The sequence below is a fragment of the Argopecten irradians genome, chromosome 16, assembly GCF_041381155.1.
Source record: "Argopecten irradians isolate NY chromosome 16, Ai_NY, whole genome shotgun sequence".
Classification (NCBI taxonomy): Eukaryota; Metazoa; Mollusca; class Bivalvia; order Pectinida; family Pectinidae; genus Argopecten; species Argopecten irradians.
In genome coordinates this window covers 2,828,460-2,856,430 of record NC_091149.1, presented here as the reverse complement: position 1 = coordinate 2,856,430, position 27,971 = coordinate 2,828,460, and the positions used below count along the sequence as shown (strand labels likewise).

General features: G+C 38.4%; 2 protein-coding genes across 4 annotated transcripts in view; both read left to right on the top strand.

Moving 5' to 3' along the window:
• Positions 1-523: 523 nt before the first annotated feature.
• LOC138310295 (uncharacterized) lies at positions 524-23,129 on the top strand. 2 transcript variants are annotated; one of them, XM_069251434.1, is made up of 4 exons: positions 524-728; positions 18,131-18,502; positions 20,070-20,223; positions 20,860-23,129. In XM_069251434.1, the coding sequence occupies exons 1-4, from the start codon at positions 679-681 to the stop codon at positions 20,971-20,973; spliced, it is 690 nt and encodes a 229-aa protein (XP_069107535.1). In that variant the 5' UTR covers positions 524-678; the 3' UTR covers positions 20,974-23,129. The 2 variants fall into 2 exon arrangements, with proteins under 2 accessions (XP_069107535.1, XP_069107534.1); XM_069251433.1 differs by lacking the exon at positions 524-728 and adding an exon at positions 11,338-12,123.
• Positions 23,130-24,386: 1,257 nt separating this feature from the next.
• The window catches only part of LOC138311102 (PCNA-associated factor-like), a 30,506-nt gene continuing 26,921 nt past the window's right edge, over positions 24,387-27,971 (top strand). Inside the window, exons 1-4 of one of the 2 annotated variants that reach the window (XR_011206523.1) lie at positions 24,387-24,515; positions 24,834-24,908; positions 26,169-26,340; positions 26,540-26,644. Coding sequence is in view for 1 of the 2 variants with exons in the window: in XM_069252540.1 (XP_069108641.1) it covers positions 24,470-24,515; positions 24,834-24,908; positions 26,169-26,340; positions 26,540-26,591 (345 nt within the window). In the remaining variant the exon portion in view is untranslated. Of the gene's footprint in view, positions 24,516-24,833; positions 24,909-26,168; positions 26,341-26,539; positions 27,676-27,971 lie in introns of those variants that run through there. The other variant, XM_069252540.1, reaches the window with a different exon arrangement.

Sequence of the window (27,971 nt, the reverse complement as noted above, 5' to 3'; positions counted from 1 at the left end):
ATTAGTTATTTTCTCCAATTATAATTTTATATAAATATCTAAAAGAAATTCGTTGACCTTCGTTGGCATTCATAGACTGAGCTGATGAATGCCAATTATTCTTGGTGAGGTTGCGTATGGGACTGAAATGAAAATGTAAATCATAATATTTTGAAAATGTAAAATAATTTATGGAGAACCATGACTGTTTATATCTCCTGTTTCTAAATCGAAAATTCCAGACCGGGATATGTTTTGTGTGTATATGTATTTGCTCAATGGTATTAATCTTTGTGAAAATAATTCATTAACCAGAATTCATTCTTTTTAATCACGTCGATAAACCAGCTGATTTACACAGAAATATACAGTAACGGTTACATACAATGTACATGTGTACTGTTTATACCTGTCATTATCAACCCTGGCTTTAATGCCATTATAAATGGGTCGATGAATTGGAATACACATTGTTTACTAATTCGTCGTATGCCCGAACAATGAAGAAACGTCGCTGATTTAACGCTAGCTTACAATATTACCTGTAGTCACGTGGCCGCTTAGTTAAGGCTGATTACCTGAGCGTGTTACCTGTATTTTTGTGGCGTGTTACCTGTTTGTTTGTTACTTGTACAAAGTGAGAGTTGTACTACCTGTACAGATATGTGTACGTACAGGTGAGATGAGGATTCCTTGAGGATGTCGTCTGTCGGTGTACAAAGCGCGGGAAGTGGCGGTAGACAGGCTAGGTACGTACCTTGATGTAAATGAGTAACTTTAGCCGGCCCACCATATATGGTATATAGGGGATTGGCGACTGAGCTTAAGTGTTCAATGTATAACCCAAACATAAACTATAATACACAACATAACCCCAGTACCTCCATTCCGTACCCCTCCCCATCAGCGATACTCCGTGGGTTACTATCACTGACGTTGTATCCACCCATAGCCTATCTCATAGTAAAACTGAAAGCAGTTCAGGAGAAAAAACTGACCAATCACAGGCTTGTAGAGACTTCTTTTGAAGACTACAGAGAGAGCAACACGCAACAGTCAACCACACTGCACCGTTATACAATTCCTTTGATTTACATCAAAGGATCAAATTACCTGTGTCTTCGGGTGCCTTCAGTTTTACTATGAGGTAGTCCAGGGGTGGATATAACGTCAGTGACAGTAACCCCTGAAGTATCGAGGATGGCTCATCACGCAAACCGCGAGACTTAGTCCGCTAAACCTGCCTATATTATTAGGCTTTTTTAGTTTTATTTTTTTTCCTAATATAAGGTAAAAAAAAAAAAAGCCTAATAATATAGGCAGGTTTAGCGGACTACGCGAGACTTACCGCCTACATGACTAGTATACTCTACCTATTACGAGACTCTCATTCAAATGGTATCTGGTCGATGGCCGGCGACCAGCTCAATTCAATTATTTTATTACCATACAGTTAAATCGCGTTGGCCATACATGTAAAGTAAAAGCGGATGGATAAAGTGCATTCCGGATGGATAAAATGCTTGGTGGTCGTCGCTAAAATGACAGGTAAAGAGGACGTGGACGTCACTAACCATGAAGCGTCTACCTCTTTCATTGCTTTATAAACTAAAAAAATACATTGGTCTTCTATCTATTCTGTCGTTTATTTGTATGTTATATAATCAAGTCAAAGAGATGAAAAACAGATTTCTCTGCACGATGAACAGACATTATCGTGTATGTAGGAAGAGTATGTAGTTAGTCTTCGTAAGACCATCTCGAAATATCATAAAGATACATTTGTAAACCACAATTGTTTTACAGAAGTTATGAAATTGCTTTAGATAGGCGTGATGTTTGTGTGAAGTGGTTTGCAGACAAAAGTAAACTAATATGCGGATGTCAGTAAAATGATATGCAGTGTTACTATTTTAATCAATGGATAATTTCAGTGCTTAAAACTATTAATGCCAAACTTTTGATCACCACACTCTTATCAAAAGTTTGTGAAATCAATTTCTCATAACCTTGACAGAAAGTTGCAACCGTTCATCAATTTACCGACGGCCACCAAGCATTTTAGACACCCTAAACGCACTAACGAGTACTAATTCTCATATCCCTGTGAATACATGCTGTAAAGAGCGCGCAATTTGAAGAGGTTTCAATTACTCCCCTTATAAATATTGCTGATATTGATCAACAACGTTTTATGTTTTCATCAAGATAAGAATATGTGTATGGTTAAATGTACAATGGCGCTCCCAAAGCTCACGAAAGCCAAACGAAAAAGGTAACTTGAGAACGAAAAAAGGTTTAACTTGAGAACGAAAAAAGGTTTAACTTGAGATTCATGAATCAAACAATTCGTGTCGTTACATAAAGAAGAAATAAGCTGTATTCAAAATGCAGTGATTCGTGTTCATAAGTTTTATAAAATATTTAACTTACCAATTCCAATAGGTATCGCTCATGTTCAGAATACACTATGGTATGGGGTTAGAGACACTATCGGATTCATTTTGCACATCTAACAAGTTTGCGCCATAATTTTCATATTGACAAATCAAGAAGAGCTTGCATCGTTCTGGGAATGAAATTTGACGAAGTCAAGTAATGGATCAAGATGAATTTTTTATTTTCATAAGGATTTATGAAAAGAAAACAGAGTTCAGGCGACAACAATAAATCAAAGAATTTCGAATAGCATCAAAGTAAGACAAATTGAGCATAACATTTCAGTGTAATATTATTACATATCAAAATGATTAAGCAAAAGTTTGTAAGTAAAAGTTTGAAATAATGTAACATATCGAAAGTAAATAATTGTTCTTATATGCACTGTTTTTAAATCCTGTATAAAATCCTTATAGAAGTATTGTTCAACTGAATCATGATATTTACGATCTACTGGTCAGGAAAATGACAACACAGTCACGGTCAAACAAGAAACCAAACAGTTACCTACACAGTCACGGTCAAACAAGAAATCAAGCAGTTACCTACACAGTCACGGTCAAACAAAAAACCGAGCAGTTACCTACACAGTCCGGTCAAACAAAAAACCAAGCAGTTATCTAAACAGTCACGGTCAAACAAAGCAGTTACCTACACAGTCAGGACAGTTAACCTACCTACACAGTCACGGTCAAACAAGAAACCACCAAGCAGTTACTACACGTCAGGTAAACAGTTACAGGTCAAACAAGAAACCAAGCAGTTACCTACACAGACACGGTCAAACAAGAAACCAAGCAGTTACCTACACAGTCACGGTCAAACAAGAAACCAAGCAGTTACCTACACAGTCAGGGACAAACTAGAAACCAAGCAGTTACCTACACAGTCAGGGACAAACAAGAAACCAAGCAGTTACCTACACAGTCACAGGTCAAACAAGAAACCAAGCAGTTACCTACACAGTCACGGACAAACAAGAAACCAAGCAGTTACCTACACAGACACGGTCAAACAAGAAAACCAAGCAGTTACCCACACAGTCAGGGACAAACAAGAAACCAAGCAGTTACCTACACAGTCAGGGACAAACTAGAAACCAAGCAGTTACCTACACAGTCAGGGACAAACAAGAAACCAAGCAGTTACCTACACAGTCAGGGACAAACTAGAAACCAAGCAGTTACCTACACAGTCAGGGACAAACAAGAAACCAAGCAGTTACCTACACAGCACGGTCAAACAAGAAACCAAGCAGTTACCTACACAGTCACGGACAAACAAGAAACCAAGCAGTTACCTACACAGTCACGGTCAAACAAGAAACCAAGCAGTTACCTACACAGTCACGGTCAAACAAGAAACCAAGCAGTTACCTACACAGTCAGGGACAAACAAGAAACCAAGCAGTTACCTACACAGTCACGGTCAAACAAGAAACCAAGCAGTTACCTACACAGTCACCAAGCAGTTACCTACACAGTCAGGGACAAACTAGAAACCAAGCAGTTACCTACACAGTCACGGTCAAACAAGAAACCAAGCAGTTACCTACACAGTCAGGGACAAACAAGAAACCAAGCAGTTACCTACACAGTCAGGGACAAACTAGAAACCAAGCAGTTACCTACACAGTCAGGGACAAACAAGAAACCAAGCAGTTACCTACACAGTCACGGTCAAACAAGAAACCAAGCAGTTACCTACACAGTCAGGGACAAACTAGAAACCAAGCAGTTACATACACAGTCACGGTCAAACAAGAAACCAAGCAGTTACCTACACAGTCACGATCAAACAAGAAACCAAGCAGTTACCTACACAGTCAGGGACAAACAAGAAACAAGCAGTTGTCTACACAGTCACTGTCAAACAAGAAACCAAGCAGGTACCTACACAGTCAGGGACAAACTAGAAACCAAGCAGTTACCTACACAGTCAGGGACAAACAAGAAACCAAGCAGTTACCTACACAGTCACGGACAAACTAGAAACCAAGCAGTTACCTACACAGTCAGGGACAAACAAGAAACCAAGCAGTTACCTACACAGTCACGGTCAAACAAGAAACCAAGCAGTTACCTACACAGTCACAGTCAAACAAGAAACCAAGAAGTTACCTACACAGTCACGGTCAAACAGAAACCAAGCAGTTACAGTCAAAACAAGAAACCAAGCAGTTACCTACACAGTCACAGTCAAACAAGAAACCAAGCAGTTACCTACACAGTCACGGTCAAACAAGAAACCAAGCAGTTACCTACACAGTCACGGTCAAACAAGAAACCAAGCAGTTACCTACACAGTCACAGTCAAACAAGAAACCAAGCAGTTACCTACACAGTCACAGTCAAACAAGAAACCAAGCAGTTACCTACACAGTCAGGGGTCAAACAAGAAACCAAGCAGTTACCTACACAGTCACGGTCAAACAAGAAACCAAGCAGTTACCTACACAGTCAGGGACAAACAAGAAACCAAGCAGTTACCTACACAGTCAGGGACAAACAAGAAACCAAGCAGTTACCTACACAGTCAGGGACAAACTAGAAACCAAGCAGTTACCTACACAGTCAGGGACAAACAAGAAACCAAGCAGTTACCTACACAGTCAGGGACAAACAAGAAACCAAGCAGTTACCTACACAGTCACGGTCAAACAAGAAACCAAGCAGTTACCTACACAGTCACGGTCAAACAAGAAACCAAGCAGTTACCTACACAGTCACGGTCAAACAAGAAACCAAGCAGTTACCTACACAGTCACGGTCAAACAAGAAACCAAGCAGTTACCTACACAGTCACGGTCAAACAAGAAACCAAGCAGTTACCTACACAGTCAGGGACAAACAAGAAACCAAGCAGTTACCTACACAGTCACGGTCAAACAAGAAACCAAGCAGTTACCTACACAGTCAGGGACAAACTAGAAAACCAAGCAGTTACCTACACAGTCACGGTCAAACAAGAAACCAAGCAGTTACCTACACAGTCACGGTCAAACAAGAAACCAAGCAGTTACCTACACAGTCACGGTCAAACAAGAAACCAAGCAGTTACCTACACAGTCACGGTCAAACAAGAAACCAAGCAGTTACCTACACAGTCACGGGACAAACAGAAACCAAGCAGTTATCTACACAGTCAGGGACAAACAAGAAACCAAGCAGTTACCTACACAGTCAGGGACAAACAAGAAACCAAGCAGTTACCTACACAGTCAGGGACAAACAAGAAACCAAGCAGTTACCTACACAGTCACGGTCAAACAAGAAACCAAGCAGTTACCTACACAGTCACGGTCAAACAAGAAACCAAGCAGTTACCTACACAGTCACGGTCAAACAAGAAACCAAGCAGTTACCTACACAGTCACGGTCAAACAAGAAACCAAGCAGTTACCTACACAGTCACGGTCAAACAAGATACTTTTGTTTCACACACAGTCAAAACAAGAAACCAAGCAGTTACCTACACAGTCACGGTCAAACAAGAAACCAAGCAGTTACCTACACAGTCACGGTCAAACAAGAAACCAAGCAGTTACCTACACAGTCAGGGACAAACTAGAAACCAAGCAGTTACCTACACAGTCAGGGACAAACAAGAAACCAAGCAGTTACCTACACAGTCAGGGACAAACAAGAAACCAAGCAGTTACCTACACAGTCAGGGACAAACAAGAAACCAAGCAGTTACCTACACAGTCAGGGTCAAACAAGAAACCAAGCAGTTACCTACACAGTCAGGGACAAACAAGAAACCAAGCAGTTACCTACACAGTCACAGTCAAACAAGAAACCAAGCAGTTACCTACACAGTCAGGGACAAACAAGAAACCAAGCAGTTACCTACACAGTCACGGTCAAACAAGAAACCAAGCAGTTACCTACACAGTCAGGGACAAACAAGAAACCAAGCAGTTACCTACACAGTCAGGGACAAACTAGAAACCAAGCAGTTACCTACACAGTCAGGGACAAACAAGAAACCAAGCAGTTACCTACACAGTCAGGGACAAACAAGAAACCAAGCAGTTACCTACACACAGTCACGGTCAAACAAGAAACCAAGCAGTTACCTACACAGTCACGGTCAAACAAGAAACCGAGCAGTTACCTACACAGTCACGGTCAAACAAGAAACCAAGCAGTTACCTACACAGACACGGTCAAACAAGAAACCAAGCAGTTACCTACACAGTCACGGTCAAACAAGAAACCAAGCAGTTACCTACACAGTCACGGTCAAACAAGAAACCAAGCAGTTACCTACACAGTCACGGTCAAACAAGAAACAAGCAGTTACCTACACAGTCACGGTCAAACAAGAAACCAAGCAGTTACCTACACAGTCACGGTCAAACAAGAAACCAAGCAGTTACCTACACAGTCACGGTCAAACAAGAAACCAAGCAGTTACCTACACAGACACGGTCAAACAAGAAACCAAGCAGTTACCTACACAGTCACGGTCAAATCAATGAAACGACAGTCAGATTACCTTCACCAGACACGGATCGATTACTTTTGTTTCACACTATACTTTTTATTTTTTGACATTTACCTTCCCTTCCTTTATGAGTTTTTAAATCTTTGATGCGTACATTTATCTATTTGAAGAGTGTTCGTCTAGAATCAAACCTGTCACCGCTATTCTTTGTGGTTTATAGATATCGGAATACACAGACGATATTTTTCTGTTGATTGGACAGAGATTGGTTGGAACTTTCTTCAGTTCTATTATTTCGTTCCAAAAACATATATCGGTCCGGTGTGCCTAATTATACATAAAACTACTCCACCCACAGGGGCACTTAAAAACCTGGGTTTAAAGGGAGATACATTACAGGCTTTGTTATTGACGTATTACTCTCGTGACCATTAGTTAATTTCCATCCATTTGCCTTTTAAATTAAATTCGGCGGATTCAAAACGACTTACGACTGAATAGATCGAGTTTAGTAATTGAATAAAGATTTAAAATACGGGTATATCTTCTACTGATATACTAATGTATAAGTAGCATGTAATTCGATACAAATCAAAATAAATCAAAGCGTTTCTATTACATGAATAAAGCTGATGTTTACACATTCCGATAACACATATCACCTAACGTCAGCACACGACTGGATTTATCAATGTCAGTACCTAAAAAATAAATCAAAACGTCAACACACAACGATAAACTGTGTACATGTGATAGATTTCTCATACAGTGTGTGCGCATTACACATGGCAATACATTAATCGCAACATCTCGGAGAAATTTCCGGTAATCTTCGGACTGCCGGAAATTTCTCCGAGACGTTGCGATGATGGCAGGGCGTCAATAAAATTGATATTTGCTCCAATGCTAATTATAATTGCAAAGGACGAAAGAAGCATGAATTGCTTTTAAAATATCATGTCATTCATAGATATAGGGAGAATTGATCACGTATCATGGCATCAATACACAACGGCAAAATGTATAATAGCGTCAATACACAGCGACAAAATGTATCATAGCGTCAATACACAACGACAAAATGTATCATAGCGTCAATACACAACGACAAAATGTATCATAGCGTCAACACACAACGACAAAATGTATCATAGCGTCAACACACAACGACAAAATTTATCATAGCGTCAATTTACACAATGACAAAATGTATCATAGCGTCAACACACAACGGCAAAATGTATCATAGCGTCAACACAACGACAAAATATATCATAGCTTCAATACACAACGATAAAATGTATCATAGCGTCAACACATAACGACAAAATGTATCATAGCGTCAATATACACAATGACAAATGTGTCATAGCGTCAACACACAACGACAAAATGTATCATAGCGTCAATACACAACGACAAAATGTATCATAGCGTCAACACACAACGACAAAATGTATCATAGCGTCAATACACAACGACAAAATGTATCATAGCGTCAACACACAACGACAAAAATGTATCATAGCATCAATACACAACGACAAAATGTATCATAGCGTCAACACACAACGACAAAATGTATCATAGCGTCAATACACACAACGACAAAATGTATCATAGCGTCAATACACAACGACAAAATGTATCATAGCGTCAATACACAAACGACAAAATGTATCATAGCGTCAACATACAACGACAAAATGTATCATAGCGTCAATACACAACGACAAAATGTATCATAGCGTCAACACACAACGACAAAATGTATCATAGCGTCAATACACAACGACAAAATGTATCATAGCGTCAACACACAACGACAAAATGTATCATAGCGTCAATACACAACGAAAAAAAAGTATCATAGCGTCAATACACAACGACAAAATGTATCATAGCGCCAACACAACGACAAAATATATCATAGCATCAATACACAACGATGAAATGTATCATAGCGTCAACACAAACAACGACAAAATGTATCATAGCGTCAATATACAACAACGACAAAATGTATCATAGCGTCAATACACAACGACAAAATGTATCATAGCGTCAATACACAACGACAAAATGTATCATAGCGTCAATACACAACGACAAAATGTATCATAGCGTCAATACACAACGACAAACACAACGACAAAATGTATCATAGCGTCAACACACAACGACAAAATGTATCATAGCGTCAATACACAACGACAAAATGTATCATAGCGTCAATACACAACGACAAAATGTATCATAGCGTCAATACACAACGACAAAATGTATCATAGCGTCAACACACAACGACAAAATTTATCATAGCGTCAATTTACACAATGACAAATGTGTCATAGCGTCAACATACAACGATAAAATGTATCATAGCTTCAATACACAACGAAAAAATGGATCATAGCGTCAACACACAACGACAAAATGTATCATAGCGTCAATACACAACGAAAAAAAAAGTATCATAGCGTCAATACACAACGACAAAATGTATCATAGCGCCAATACACAACAACGACGAAATGTATCATAGCGTCAATACACAACACAAATGTATCATAGCGTCAATGTATCATAGCGTCAATATAACAACGATACACAACGACAAAATGTATCATAGCGCCAATACACAACAACGACGAAATGTATCATAGCGTCAATACACAACAACGACGAAATGTATCATAGCGTCAATACACAACAACAAAATGTATCATAGCGTCAACACACAACGACAAAATGTATCATAGCGTCAATACACAACGACAAAATGTATCATAGCGTCAATACACAACGACAAAATGTATCATAGCGTCAATACACAACGACAAAAAAGTATCATAGCGTCAATACACAACGACAAAATGTATCATAGCGTCAATACACAACGACAAAATGTATCATAGCGTCAATACACAACGACAAAATGTATCATAGCGTCAATACACAACGACAAATGTATCGCGTCACAAACGAAAAAAGTATCATAGCGTCAATACACAACGACAAAATGTATCATAGCGTCAATACACAACGAAAAGTATCATAGCGTCAACACAACGACAAAATGTATCATAGCGTCAACACAACGACAAAATATATCATAGCGTCAACACAACGACAAAATATATCAGAGCATCAACACACAACGACAAAATGTATCATAGCGTCAACACAACGACAAAATGTATCAGAGCATCAACACACAACGACAAAATGTATCAGAGCATCAACACACAACGACAAAATGTATCAGAGCATCAACACACAACGACAAAATGTATCATGGCATCAACACACAACAACAAAATGTATCAGAGCATCAACACACAACGACAAAATGTATCAGAGCATCAACACACAACAACAAAATGTATCATAGCATCAACACACAACAACAAAATGTATCAGAGCATCAACACACAACGACAAAATGTATCATGGCATCAACACACAACAACAAAATGTATCAGAGCATCAACACACAACGACAAAATGTATCACAGCATCAACACACAACGACAAAATGTATCACAGCATCAACACACAACGACAAAATGTATCAGAGCATCAACACACAACATCAAAATGTATCATAGCGTCAATAAAAAAACAACGACAAAATGTATCTAGCTTAAACTTTATTCTTTCATCCCATTACATAAAAATGACGTTGTCTTATGAAACGTCGATTCTGATTGGCTAATATATCTTGGAATGATTTGACAAACAGCAGAGTTATTTTCTTCACATACCGCTTTGCGATTCATTTAAAATACTAACATAAACGGAGCGGTTTAAAGACAATCCGATTATTGAGTGATATCTCCATAACATAACAAAACCATTCAAGGTAATCTTTAATTTATACTCTGATTTATATTTGTACATGTAAAAATACAGAAAGAAAAGTCCACAGTATCCCTGTTGTACATGTAGTAGTATACAGATATAGGTCAGACAAAAAGCTATTAACACAGCAGATTAAAACATTTAACTCGAAATGAATAAATCATAAATCCAATGACAATATTGATTCACGCACCTAATACGAAAATCGCCACATGTTTACGCCATTAGATCGATAACGACCGACCTGTACGGTTAATTAACAGTTAATGTTATAATCCTTACTGTGTATATTTAAATAAGCATTGTCAGCTTCAGTTAGAAAACCCGAACGATTCTATCTCCCCACACTAACATAAATATACCCTCAACAAATAAATTGTCTGATTTATCATATAGTTTGAACAATATTAAGATATAGATGAGATATTTATTTGGTTTGAGATAGTCTTTTTAAAGTTTAAATATTTTAGAATGTTTTTTATTGTGTATGCTAAGCACGTCTTTATGTATGATTTTTACCAATGGAAGTTGTCATAGTGTTAAACTCTACTGGCATTGTTCCTGCCCAGTCACACAGAAGCGTTAAATCCGCGCTACTGGCCCGAGTACCATTAACAAAACTGATTAGGACCGCCGAGACAGTCTAGTTGGTTAAACTACGACATTTAACAACCTTGTTTTTATCGTGGTGTCTGTGTCCCCCGGGATACAGTGACATATATATCCCCTGGGTGGGGAAGCTTAACGAATAGTGAGTGTGTCGGGATTTGTCGGGATAGTGTTATAAGGCGAGCAGTTTGTGTTACCATTCTTAGTTGGACCTATTTAAGACATAAAGGATAGTGTCTCAAGAAGAATTACTTAATGACTAAACATTACAAATTGGATTTAACAGAAAATATGTAACGGGGAGGACGAGCACGAGACAAAACATATGTTATAAGGAAGGTCTATCCTAATGTACAGGGAATTTTGTGTTAAGGATACAGTGCTAATCTCATTCGTCCTAAAATATAGGACTTGTGTGTTTAGGTCATTCGAGAAATCTATAAAATACAGAAACAGTGTGTTTAAGAAAATGGACAAATATACACATTCCTAAAATAAAGAATTGTGGGTTTAGAACGTGCTGCATGTACTGGATTAATCTATACTATCCTAAAATATTGTGTACATCGGACCAACCTTGGCCGTCCTAAAATACAAATATTCTGTATTAATAACACTGTACGGACAAGACCTGTCCTAATTATGATAGGACGTTAGAGCATTTTCACACATGGACCGAAGACCGTAACCAGGTTATAGGGAAATGTCGGTCAACACAGGACTTTGTTTGGCTTTACCAGCCATACAGGCTGATCCATTCGATGGTCATCATACACTCAGGTAAACTATACAGGTCATACACTCAGGTGAACTATACAGGTCATACACTCAGGTAAACTATACAGGCCATACACTCAGGTAAACTTTACAGGTCATACACTCAGGTAAACTATACAAGTCATACACTCAGGTGAAATATACAGGTCATACACTCAGGTAACTTATACAGGTCATACACTCAGGTAAACTACACAGGTCATACACTCAGGTGAACTATACAGGTCATACACTCAGGTAAACTATACAGGTCATACACTCAGGTAAACTATACAGGTCATACACTCAGGTAAACTATACAGGTCATACACTCAGGTAAACTATACAGGTCATACACTCAGGTAATATACTCAGGTCATACACTCAGGTAAACTACACAGGTCATAAACTCAGGTAAACTACACAGGCCATACACTCAGGTAAACTATACAGGCCATACACTCAGGTATACAGGTCATACACTCAGGTAAACTATACAAGTCATACACTCAGGTAAACTATACAGGTCATACACTCAGGTAAACTACACAGGTCATAAACTCAGGTAAACTACACAGGCCATACACTCAGGTAAACTACACAGGTCATACACTCATGTAAACTATACAGGTCATACACTCAGGTAAAATATACAGGTCATACTCTCAGGTAAACTACACATGTCTTACACTCAGGTAAATTACACAGGTCATACACTCAGGTAAACTATACAGGTCATACACTCAGGTAAACTACACAGGTCATAAACTCAGGTAAACTACACAGGTCATAAACTCAGGTAAACTACACAGGTCATACACTCAGGTAAACTACACAGGTCATACACTCAGGTAAACTATACAGGTCATACACTCAGGTAAACTATACAGGTCATACACTCAGGTAAACTACACAGGTCATACACTCAGGTAAAAAAACTATACAGGTCATACACTCAGGTAAACTATACAGGTCATAAACTCAGGTAAACTACACAGGTCATACACTCAGGTAATAACAGGTCATACACTCAGGGTAACTCAGGTAAACTATACAGGTCATACACTCAGGTAAATACACAGGTCATACACTCAGGTAAAACTATACAGGTCATACACTCAGGTAAACTACACAGGTCATACACTCAGGTCATAACAGGTAAATATACAGGTCATACACTCAGGTAAACTATACAGGTCATACACTCAGGTAAAAACTACACAGGTCATACACTCAGGTAAAATATACAGGTCATACACTCACTGGTAAACTATACAGGTCATACACTCAGGTAATATACAGGTCATACACTCAGGTAAACTATACAGGTCATTACACTCAGGTAAACTATACAGGTCATACACACTCAGGAAACTATACAGGTCATACACTCAGGTAAAAATATACAGGTCATACACTCAGGTAAAATATACAGGTCATACACTCAGGTAAACTATAAAGGTGTTACACTCAGGTAAATTATACAGGTCATACACTCAGTTAAACTATACAGGTCATACACTCAGGTAAACTATACAGGTCATACACTCAGGTAAATTATACAGGTCATACACTCAGGTAAACTATACAGGTCATACACTCAGGTAAACTATACAGGTCATACACCAGGTAATATACAGGTCACACACTCAGGTAAACTATACAGGTCATACACTCAGGTAAACTATACAGGTCATACACTCAGGTAAAATATACAGGTCATACACTCAGGTAAAACTATACAGGTCAAACACCCAGGTAAACTATACAGGTCAAACACTCAGGTAAACTATACAGGTCATACATTCAGGTAAACTATACAGGTCATACATTCAGGTAAACTATACAGGTCGTACACTCATGTAAACTATTCAGGTCATACACTCAGGTAAACTATACAGGTCATACAGACATACACTCAGGTAAACTATACAGGTCATACACTCAGGTAAACTATACAGGCCATACACTCAGGTAAACTATACAGGTCATACACTCAGGTAATACTATACAGGTCATACACTCAGGTAAACTATACAGGTCATACACTCAGGTAAACTATACAGGTCATACACTCAGGTAAACTATACAGGTCATACACTCAGGTAAACTATACAGGTCATACACTCAGGTAAACTATACAGGTCATACACTCAGGTAAATTATACAGGTCATACACTCAGGTAAACTATACAGGTCATACACTCAGGTAAACTATACAGGTCATACACTCAGGTAAACTATACAGGTCATACACTCAGGTAAACTATACAGGTCATACACTCAGGTAAACTATACAGGTCATACACTCAGGTAAACTATACAGGTCATACACTCAGGTAAACTATACAGGTCATACACTCAGGTAAACTACACAGGTCATACACTCAGGTAAAATATACAGGTCATACACTCAGGTAAACTATACAGGTCATACACTCAGGTAAACTATACAGGTCATACACTCAGGTAAACTATACAGGTCATACACTCAGGTAAACTATACAGGTCATACACTCAGGTAAACTATACAGGTCATACACTCAGGTAAACTATACAGGTCATACACTCAGGTAAACTATACAGGTCATACACTCAGGTAAAATATACAGGTCATACACTCAGGTAAACTATACAGGTCATACACTCAGGTAAACTATACAGGTCATACACCCAGGTAAACTATTACAGGTCATACACTCAGGTAAACTATACAGGTCATACACTCAGGTAAACTATACAGGTCATACACTCAGGTAAACTATACAGGTCATACACTCAGGTAAACTATACAGGTCATACACTCAGGTAAAACTATACAGGTCATACACTCAGGTAAACTAATACAGGTCATACACTCAGGTAAACTATACAGGTCATACACTCAGGTAAACTATACAGGTCATACACTCAGGTAAACTATACAGGTCATACACTAAGGTAAACTATACAGGTCATACACTCAGGTAAACTATACAGGTCATACACTCAGGTAAACTATACAGGTCATACACTCAGGTAAACTATACAGGTCATACACTCAGGTAAACTATACAGGTCATACACTCAGGTAAACTATACAGGTCATACACTCAGGTAAACTATACAGGTCATACACTCAGGTAAACTATACAGGTCATACACTCAGGTAAACTATACAGGTCATACACTCAGGTAAACTATACAGGTCATACACTCAGGTAAACTATACAGGTCATACACTCAGGTAAACTATACAGGTCATACACTCAGGTAAACTATACAGGTCATACACTCAGGTAAACTATACAGGTCATACACTCAGGTAAACTATACAGGTCATACACTCAGGTAAACTATACAGGTCATACACTCAGGTAAACTATACAGGTCATACACTCAGGTAAACTAACAGTCATACACTCAGGTAAACTATACACTCACTCAGGTAAAACTATACATGTCATACACTCAGGTAAACTATACAGGTCATACACTCAGGTAAACTATACAGGTCATACACTCAGGTAAACTATACAGGTCATACACTCAGGTAAACTATACAGGTCATACACTCAGGTAAACTATACAGGTCATACACTCAGGTAAACTATACAGGTCATACACTCAGGTAAACTATACAATAGGTCATACACTCAGGTAAACTATACAGTCATACACTCAGGTAAACTAACAGGTCATACACTCAGGTAAACTATACAGGTCATACACTCAGGTAAATTATACAGGTAATACACTCAGGTAAACTATACAGTCATACACTCAGGTAAACTATACAGGTCATACACTCAGGTAAACTATACAGGTCATACACTCAGGTAAATATACAGGTCATACACTCAGGTAAACTATACAGGTCATACACTCAGGTAAACTATAAGGTCATACACTAAGGTAAACTATACAGGTCATACACTCAGGTAAACTATACAGTTTACACTAGGTAACATACACTCAGGTAAACTATACAGGTCATACACTCAGGTAAACTATACAGGTCATACACTCAGGTAAACTATACAGGTCATACACTCAGGTAAACAGGTCATACACTCAGGTAAACTATACAGGTCATACACTCAGGTAAACTATACAATAAGGTCATACACTCAGGTAAACTACACAGGTCATACACTCAGGTAAACTATACAGGTCATACACTCAGGTAAACTATACAGGTCATACACTCAGGTAAACTATACAGGTCATACACTCAGGTAAACTATACAGGTCATACACTAGGTAACTCAGGTATACACTCATAAACTGGTCATACACTCAGGTAAACTATACATGTCATACACTAGGTAAACTATACAGGTCATACACTCAGGTAAACTATACATGTCATACACTCAGGTAAACTATACAGGTCATACACTCAGGAAACTATACAGGTCATAACACTAGGTAAACTATACAGGTCATACACTCAGGTAAACTATACAGGTCATACACAGGTAAACTATACAGGTCTTACACTCATACAGGTCTTACACTCATACAGGTTATACACTCAGATAAACTATAAGAGTCATACACTCAGATAAACTATATAGGTCATACTCTCACGTAAAACTACAGGTAGACATCACACCCTTATGTAATACTACAGGTAGAGGTCATACCCTTATGTAACATTACAGGTAGAGGTCATACCCTTACGTAACACTACAGGTAGACATCACACCTTACGTAACACTACAGGTAGACATCACACCCTTACGTAAAACTACAGGTAGACATCACACCCTTACGTAACACTACAGGTAGACATCACACCCTTACGTAAAACTACACAGGTAGACATCACACCCTTACGTAACACTACAGGTAGACATCACACCCTTACGTAACACTACAGGTAGACATCACACCCTTACGTAACACTACAGGTAGACATCACACCCTTACGTAACACTACAGGTAGACATCACACCCTTACGTAACACTACAGGTAGACACCACACCCTTACGTAACACTACAGGTAGACATCACACCCTTACGTAACACTACAGGTAGACATCACACCCTTACGTAACACTACAGGTAGACATCACACCCTTACGTAACACTACAGGTAGACATCACACCCTTACGTAACACTACAGGTAGACATCACACCCTTACGTAACACTACAGGTAGACATCATCACACCCTTACGTAACACTACAGGTAGACATCACACCCTTACGTAACACTACAGGTAGACATCACACCCTTACGTAACACTACAGGTAGACATCACACCCTTACGTAACACTACAGGTAGACATCACACCCTTACGTAACACTACAGGTAGACATCACACCCTTACGTAACACTACAGGTAGACATCACACCCTTACGTAACACTACAGGTAGACATCACACCCCCACGTAACACTACAGGTAGACATCACACCCTTACGTAACACTACAGGTAGACATCACACCCTTACGTAACACTACAGGTAGACATCACACCCTTACGTAACACTACAGGTAGACATCACACCCTTACGTAACACTACAGGTAGACATCACACCCTTACGTAACACTACAGGTAGACATCACACCCTTACGTAACACTACAGGTAGACATCACACCCTTACGTAACACTACAGGTAGACATCACACCCTTACGTAACACTACAGGTAGACATCACACCCTTACGTAACACTACAGGTAGACATCACACCCTTACGTAACACTACAGGTAGACATCACACCCTTACGTAACACAGTACACTACAGGTAGACATCACACCCTTACGTAACACTACAGGTAGGCACCACACCCTTATTACGTAACACTACAGTTAGAGGCCATACCCTCACGTAAAACTACAGGTAGACGTTACACCTTCACTTAAACATTACAGGTAGACGTCATTCAGTTACATCATTCCACCACGATAAGTTGCGAGCTATACAGTGATATAAAAAGTCAGTATTAGAATCACAACCCGTTGTTAATATTATTGAAGGGCTATTACCCTACTGCACAATGACCTATGACCTTTGATATATCTATCTGTTGTAGGTGGTCAAAAACAGCGAGAAGTATACAAGGAGAGAAACGACCAGCGGTCAGCAGAGAGCGTTCATTTGTGGACGATGAACAGGAAGTAGAGCACGTGATTCAGTACCGCCTTCCGCGTATTAGTATCTCACGTGAAGACCTTGAACATGTACCTCTCGACGTGGACGAGAAGGTGTACAGTCGTTATGGTTACGAAGAGGCGGTGAAGATACCGGAACTGGGTCCTGTTATCCGCATGATTAACCCCCCACAGACATACGCCCAAACAGACAGACAAGTCAACATGCTCGTGCCGAGATTCAAGCACGCGGCCATCACTCCCCGACGGACTCCGTGGACAAGTCGCGAGAGGACGGATGACGGATTCAGCAGGTGAGTGTAATATCCGTGAGGTGGCGACACCATCACCATGCATCAATCGGGAACCTCGATCGGTACTTCCGTGAATGAGAAATTATTTTTATTACGTGCCGAAGGTTCCCGATTACATCACGCAGGTGTTCTTATATATTCTTTTATTTTTATATATTATTTCTCCTGGACTGCCTCTAGTTTTCTTATGAGATAGTCTAGGGGTTGATATAACGCCGGTGATAGTAACCTCTGGAGTATGCATGTTGACCCGCGACAATAAAACAACGGGAAGTGTCAGATATTTTTGGAAAGTTTTTTTGTTTCTTTTTCCCTTCGGAATTGCAACGACTTTTGCAGAATCAAAAATCAATATTATATTAATCAAGATTTTCCTAAACATGTTTTTTTTTCTTATTACGTCGTCCTTAATTACCTATCGGATATTGAGAAGTGTTACTAAATATATCGCTAGCTTATAAATGTATACCCCAGGTGTTAATCAAGGTTCGATCGAAAACGCGCAAAATTACATATATCTTTGATTTTTGCCACAACCCTCAGGAATTTAACACCTTATTTAGACTAAGATATCGCTTGATCAACATTTAACAGGTGTATATATGTACATTGACGTCTTTTATCAAGATTCAACCGAGAAAAAAATGGCTTCCAAATATAGTAACGACACAACGGATTCCCGCGCATATGTGTACCATATACTTACTCAACCGATTCGACCTCGAGATATTACAGGTGATTGTATTCAAGGCACAGGCGTTCGTGGATGTTTAACCATTTAAACTGTATTATCAAATTAGTAATGACATTTCTTTGTTCATAAAACAATGTCGAATGCCTGTGTTGTTATTTAAGTTTTTCATTGTAGAACGTCATTGTTAATGTTGAAATCTAATTAAGGTTTAAGACAGGTGGGTGATTCCATTGTTTGATGAAGTCAGGCCCTGTCATTAGTTATGTGAGGGGTGTATTCAGAAATCAATTATAATTAATACATACATCGCGTGTTTACTTCACACATCAGTCGTCGTCATATACAGACAAAAATAAGTGACAATAAATGTCCACGTGCTTGAAATGTCAGATGAGCTTAAAAGCTTAAAATAAAAAAGAACTACATGTGTATTCAACACCAAAAGATTCCTATACAGTGTATTTCCGTCTTGTATACGTTAAACTTATGACGTCTACATGCATGAACCAATGCAAAAACATTTTTTTTAAACTTTATACTGTCTTCTATTTTTTGCATATTTTCTTCCTCGATATAAAATTAAATTGTAAATGAAATCAAAGTTATGCCAAAATTCTTCAAATTTAACTAATTTAGGCTATTTCCCGATGGTTACCATGACTACCAACTATAACAATGATAATAGAAAACTACGTTCATTTTATAGATGTATCAGAGATGTACTATATTTCAAATACAACAGATAGCTAATTACTTAATTACCATTTAGTTATAGATTACGGAGTCCTTAAGTACTCAAACTATTTACGCATATTATGTTCTATTTTGTTTGATAATAATCAAACTAATGTGATCATGTTTCCATGGATACAGGGTAATGAGCAGCCAGAAGTTCCGGTCCGAGTCCAGCAAACCGGAAGTAGACCGCAGTCCTTCTCCGCTAAGTCGGAGCGATTCTCCCGCCAAATCTATAAAGAGCATTCACTGGATGCTTGGTAGTACCAAACATCCCCTGTTTGACCACAAGGTAAGATGGACGTTGATGTGTTTAAAAGTACTGCAAGCAAGTTATTCTGGTAGATCAGATTGTCAGTATCTGGCAACTGCTTTGAAAATTCACGTGCCAGTGGTGGAGAGAAACCTAGGAACTCGCGATCGCCACCTCTGGGCCGCGAGTTTGAGTACCAAATGGGACAGTAGCAAAGTACTGACTGTAGACAGAGGTTTCAGTCACCTTCGTGCCGTCTTAAATGTAGCTCCATACTTTTGAGAAATAACCCATGTCATTTTTTACAGATATGTTGCATTATTTAAGTACATTTCAAATATCTCAAAACATAGGATATTCTCGAACTACTTTTTGAGATATTTGAGCTTGAAATATATCATCTGTGCAAATTCGCTTACCGAAAATTGAAAAAATTGTGTTTTCTGTTATATTTGTATGATTGTAGTCTCAATTCTAGGAATTAAGAAATATTTAAAAGCAAAATTCATAAATTTGGAATTACTGGTAGTCCGTAAAATGTTGAAGGATTATTTTATTTTTCATTTTTGGAAAATGGAAGCATCTTTTATTGTAAAAATAACTCTCCATTCTGTGTAGCTATAAAAACAGGTATTTTAACCATTTTATATATATTTCCATCTTTGTTTATTGTAGGGTCGAAGTCGATTCCAAGGTCCATTCTCGCGAGAATTCACCGTGACTTGTATCGCTCCTTCCAACTGGAGGCGGATGAAGTGGGGTCGTTCTCGTACCACTCTGGTGCAATAAAACTTTTACACTTGGAGTTGTCTCCCTTTATCACACGACAGTGATCCCCCTTTAACTCATGAATTATTATGAAAAAATGGAGATTTTCGTATGAAGGGAAATTCGACGAAGAGTTAAGGCAGTCTCACTGTACACGCGACATCTAATGAAAACAATCACAGGAAAGTAATTGTTCAACTCTCAGTACCTTCAGTTATTTGATTTCTAAATCATCTCCACCCGAGTGATTGAACGACGCCAGAAAAAATATTTTATAGATATCAATGTCACAAACAGTATGGAATTCTGAAAAAGGATTGACCAAAAATACGATAACAACTTATGTGAATGATCCGAACACACCTACTTGCATTTTAGTTCAAATCAAAATCGGAAACTTCGACATTTTTCACCAATCGTAGCACCTGCAATGTCGTGTACGAAAAGTGCTGAAGACTCACGATTATGATATCATTTCGATTTTTTCGCTAATGCGAAAGTTTCAGTGTCAAGTGGTGTCAAGCTTGGAGTCATTCTTCAACTGTTAACATGTCATTGGCATGATTTACAAGATATAACACGAGATATAACAAAATCCATACTGCTATTCCATGGAAATTTCATCTGAACTAGAACAACCGGAGAATGTTCGCCATATAAGTGACGACTAATCACGCGGACGTTCCTTCATAACACCCACATATTGTTTTGTACGTGTACTGACCTTCGTGTTAACTCAGTATGAATACATATTCTCCGAGGTCAAGGACAAACTAGGCGGATGGGGGATGAAGTCTGTGATCTTTGAGGTCAAGGATGAACTCTAAGGCCAAGGATAAATCCAGGGTTGAGGGCAAACTCACATATTGTTTTGTACGTGTACTGACCTTCGTGTTAACTCAGCATGAATACATATTCTCCGAGGTCAAGGACAAACTAGGCGGATGGGGGATGAAGTCTGTGATCTATGAGGTCATGGATGAACTCTAAGGTCAAGGATAAATCCAGGGTTGAGGGCAAACTCACATATTGTTTTGTACGTGTACTGACTTTCGTGTTAACTATGTATGAATACATATTCTCCGCGGTCAAGGACAAACTAGGCGGATGGGGGATGAAGTCTGTGATCTTTGAGGTCAAGGATGAACTCTAAGGTCAAGGATAAATCCAGGGTCAAGGATAAACCCCGAGATCAACTACGAACCCCACGATCAAGGATAAATCCGAGGTCAAGGATTATCAATCACCAAGATGATAAACTCTGAGGTGGTCAAGAATTAACAAACTTGAGTTAATGATGAACTCTCAGCTAAGGGAAAGTGGTCCGAGAAAACTGTGTATTTGGGTTGAACTCTGAGGTCAAGGATAAATTACAGGATCAGAGGTAAACTCTGAGGTCTGTACTGACATTTTTAAATTGAGGTCAAAACGAATATGAAAGTCGAGCGCCAACTCGTAAGGTTTAGTAAAGCCTGCGGTTACCAGAGGTTTAATTTAGGAATAAACTCCGAGATCAACAATCAAAACATGAGTATCATCATCATAGTTGTAGTTGTAGCATGATCATCAAGTGATTAAAAGGTGAATTGTTCGACGGTTTACAACGCATGATTTTTAGAGTTATTTCCATTTCTTTCGTTTTTGCTTACCAGAGGTCAACTCGATTTACTCTTTTCTACATCTGAAATATAACTTCCGGTTACTCGATCTGAAGCACATGCATATATAATGTTCCTCATCTTCAGAATCTCGAAGATTGCGTGGAAAAAATTGCCGTCCAAAAAGAGCGCAATTGCAATTTGAGTTGACCACGGGTGATTAGGCCTAACTTATCTTTCAGAAACTTTTCACGCATCACTAAAATGTACCTATATCATCACTATGCATGTATGATAAAACTTCAAACACATCCTAAAAACCGATCAGAAGACGCGATACAAATAACGTTTATAGAAATATATAATCTTTGTACTGAACTTGTTCCATGTTTTGAAATAACACTTATTTTTTATGTTCAGAGAATCTTTAATACAGAACCTTTGCCACTTTCCATAAACGGTTGCAGTAATTAGAGATATTGCTGAATGTTTTCGTTAGGGAAAGATTATAATTATTTGATAGGTTCAAAATGTGTTATGTTCTTTATTGAATTTAATAAATTAATGATTGTTTAACAATGTTGTTTGTTTTTATTGTGGGCATCTATATAAAAAAATAAATCAAAGAAGTCTGTTATCCGTCACCATGGGTATTTAATTGGTCGCCAATTCTGTAACAGGAGATCGGAGCTCGAACCCGGGACCTCCGAACATTAGCCGGATGCTCAAGCTAACCCAGTCCAGCCCCGCTACACGAGAATAGAAGAATTCCAGTTATCTAACAGCTCTAATATTTATAGATAAAGTTTAGATCAGAGAATTACCTATTACATTTTACTGCAGGTTTCCAACAAAGTGATCCTTTTTTACCATTGTTTTTGTTTACCTATAAAAGTTGCACCATGACCTTTCTATAAATTCAAAAACCTGTACTTTTTCGCCTGTATGTTGAGATAAGTACCTAAACCATAATTAGATGATTGATTATCCTAACGATCAATGTGCTTTATTCACGGCACTTCAACGAGTTTTTTTGTTTTGTGTTTTTGTTTTTGTTTTTTTTTGTTTTTTTTTTTTTTTTTTTTTTTTTTTGGGGGGGGTGTGTGTGTTTATTTTAGAAAAGCTGCATTTCTAATTTTTGACGCATAGATATTTTATTAAACCAACAAGTATTTATGAAAATATATAACACCAAAGTAAACTATAACTTTAACACTTGTAATATATAATTTAAGTACTCAGTATTATGAAAAATATACATACGTGTATTAAGTTTAACCGATGCTTTGTACACTTTATCATGATTTTATATAAGGTGGGTGTGCCGATTTACATTTTACTGTCTAAAATGACATTATATATACATGTATAGTTTACCCTCGGCAATACATGACATATTGAAGTTATTATCGATTGGGCCATCATGCATCAGAAACATGTTAAAGAATATGTTGAAAAAAATCAAAAGTCTTTCGCCAGAACGGCCGTTAAAGAAAATTAAGAATACGAAATGGTATGACCCACAAAGGTATTAATTTCTCCGACAAATGGTACATAAGAAATACTCATTAGTTTTAGTCAAATAAAGGGAAGTAACTCTAATAGATCTGCTCAGCTTTTCACACGCATCGAGTTACCCCCCTTGTATCACTTCACGGATCATGATAAAATAAATGAAATGAAATAAATGTAATATCTTTTTATACAATAATTTATTTAATTGTGTAATATTCACTATACAATTTATTTATTGTGTAATATTCACTAAAAGTGCAATTAACTTCATCTCATATATGTTTTTTTCTCAAAATATTTACTTATCTACATCAACTTCCGGTTCATTTCCGCGGGAATTTGGATGTAAACAACAAAATCGCGGGAAGACGTGTGTTGGAAGATCACGTTGTTAAAAACCGATCATGGTCCGCACAAAAGCAGATTCTGGAAGTGCTGCATCACGTAAAGGTAAGTGGTGTCAGACTTTTGCAGAGTCGGTTTGAAATCAGAAGTTTTTTGACGTCATACATCTTATAATTGTTAGTCACGTTATTCTATCACGTACGCCGGCAGGAAGACTCATCCGGATCAATGGATCTTTATCTGGATTGACAAAATAGGTTTCTCAGTGACATGGAAATAGTATGATAGGCATAATTAAAATCTTTGTATTTTCTTATTCTGTCGTAAAAATAATTGTTTCAAAGGTTACAAAGAAGAATTGTTTGATACTTGGACATAAACTTATTGTACTATCATTTTAATACGATGATTTTTGTTTTTCAGTTGTGGCTGCCAGTGCCCCAAGGAAAGTGCTAGGCAGTAGTGGCAGTTCTGGCTCATCAGGGGAATCCCCCTCAGGTATGTAACAGGGATGCCATACTCTTAGGGGGATGAATCTTGGGAATCCCCGATAGCCCTCAGCCTTTGCATTGGGAAGGGAGTGATTAATTATTCTGGGGGAATCCCCCGTCCCTCAGGTAGGTAACACAGGCGATGCCACACGGAGGTGGGTTAAATCTAGATCTGCAGAAATCCCCAACCCCTCAGGTAGGTAACACAGGAGAGACCACACTGTGGAGGGGGTTAAATCCAGGGGAATCCCCCGCCCCTCAGGTAGGTAACACGGGAGAGGCCACACTGTGGAGGGGTTAAATCCAGGGAAATTCCCCGTCCCTCAGGAAGGTAACACAGGAGAGGGCGCACTGTGGAGGGGGTTAAATCCAGGGGAATCCCCCGACCCTCAGGTAGGTAACACAGGAGAGGCCACCCTGTGGAGGGGTTAAGTCCAGGGGAATCCCCCGCCCCTCAGGTAGGTAACACAGGAGAGGCCACACTGTGGAGGGGGTTAAGTCCAGGGGAATCCCCCGACCCTCAGGTAGGTAACACAGGAGAGGCCACCCTGTGGTGGGGGTTAAGTCCAGGGGAATCCCTCGCCCCTCAGGTAGGTAACACAGGAGAGGCCACCCTGTGGAGGGGGTTAGGTCCAGGGGAATCCCTTGTCCCTCAGGTAGGTAACACAGGAGAGGCCACACTGTGGAGGGGGTTAGGTCCAGGGGAATCCCCCGTCCCTCAGGTAGGTAACACAGGAGAGGCCACACTGTGGAGGGGTTAAGTCCAGGGGAATCCCTCATCCCTCAGGTAGGTAACACAGGAGAGGGTTTGGTTTGGGTTTTATTAGTCTAATGTCCTATTAACAGCCAGGGTCATGTAAGGACGTGCCGGGTTTGTTGGCGGAGGAATGCCAAAGTACCCGTAAAAAAAAACACCAACCAGCTGTTGGTACCTGGCAACTGGCAAAAAATGAAAATATGTAAAACAACATCATGTTAACTCATCATGTTAGTAGGAAGCTAAGTTGTTCACTCCATGATTTGCTACTATCAGTATTCTCTCTGAATATCATAGCAGTTCTAAGAGTTGATGTCATCATAAAAATATCAAAGGCTGATTGGCTAATGTATGCCAAATGTCGTCTGAATGTGATCCCAGTACCAACTGATGTAACAAGGAACTAACAAAGGTAGTATAGATAGGCGTATCAATTAGATTGACCCAAATCTGTATGTGTGGTTGTATTGCGGGGTACCGGTCTTGTCATGGTCCTTTATATTTTGGTAGGTAAAGGAAAATATGCTGGTGGGAACCCAGTTTGTCCAAGACCAACACCTGAATGGCAAAAAGGAATTGGCATGTTTTTGAAAAAGTCCCCGAGCAAGTCAACAGAGAAAGAGAATTCAGACCCTACAGAATTGGACCAGGAGAAAGGAGCATCTAGCAGCAGTGGAGCGGGGTAAATAGAAATACTAATCATGTTTTAGGGGGAATAATTATATAATAATTTATTTATGTTTAAAATATTTGAATTGTTGGTTCTGGTCAAACTTAAAAGCATCTAGATGTAATATATAACTTATCGTAATGTGTTGGTTTAATTCAAGAAAATAATTCATATCATAGAATTTAGAACTATAAAACACTTTTTTTTACAGCTCCTCTGGTAGTAATGCAGATGAAATCGAAGTAGACAACGAAGACTCATGAAAATATCTAAAATGAAATGACATTGGGTTACTGTAACTTAATACAGAGCAGCTGAGACTTGATGAAGGAATGTTACAGAACATGAATGGCTGTAGAACCAGGAACAATCCGTGGGACTTTTGTTAGAAGCCAAGAGAAACATCGGTACCTTAGGCAGCGCTTGCGTACAGTCGTATTTTATCCAGTTACTGACATATGAATTCAGTTGTCTTATATAAGAACACAGACAAACAATTAACGGTGTCATCTGGAATCCTGACATCATTGGACAGTTATGTATAATTGACAGTACTAGTGGTGTCCTGAAATCATTGGACTGTTGTGTATTTTATCATACATTGGATCTTTGTCAAATGTAAGTGAATATCCATATGAAATTATGTGTAAAATTCTGCCGAATATTTCCGAACATTACTTCAGTCTATGCTATTTTCATGGTGGCATCTCCTATTTAGGGTAGCTATATATGCTGGGGAAAATATTTTCCATCACAAAAAGAATGTAGTTATAAGGTTTTGTGTATAGCATATATACAATGTATATAATACTCTTATTATTGATGGGAAAATCTTTAGAACTATGAATAAGAAATGAATAAAGATGGACCTGGATTTTAAAAAGGGAATACAATGTAATCATGAAAAAGAAAAAGGAATGTGTCACAGTGTACCTTGTTTATATGAGAATAAGTGTATTATGAATCGTGAATGTATGTCGTATATTATGGATGTTCTCATATGGAGTATGTAAAAAAATTGGAAGTATGTGCTATTGTTTTCTTACGATCTGGTTTTAAATTCATTTTCAGTAACATTTTTCTATTGTCACACTCCAGATAAATGTATGTGTCGGTGGGTGGTAAAAACTAATTAAAGATTGATCAGAATATTTAAATTGAGAAAGTGTTTATAAAAGGCATTGTTTCAAAACATGGTGTTACTTTTGAAGTTGATAGACCGTACATCTCATACTATCTTCCTGTTTTACTGTTTGTAGTGCTTTTCTTTTGATCACCTGTATGTATATCGAAGTGTAAATGTATGTGTCAAATATCATGATAATAAAAGTATTTAGATATTGAAAATATTTTGTTTTCTGAATTTGGATGAAGACAATTTGCTACACTGGTAAAATTTTCTAACCTGAATTTTTGGTCAGTAAAATTCTGGTAAGAAAATTTTGCCTGTGTACAGACATTGATTTACACAGAAACTATGGATGTTGCTGGTGCTTAATAAAGTTTATGAAATCTGATAATGGTAAGCTAAGAATCAATTCAGCAAGTTTATCCATTCAACAAATGAAGACCCAACAGACCAAGTTAACAAATTAGTCAAGGAGAGACTAGTGTAGAGTTCACATTGTTGGTAGCTCGATTTG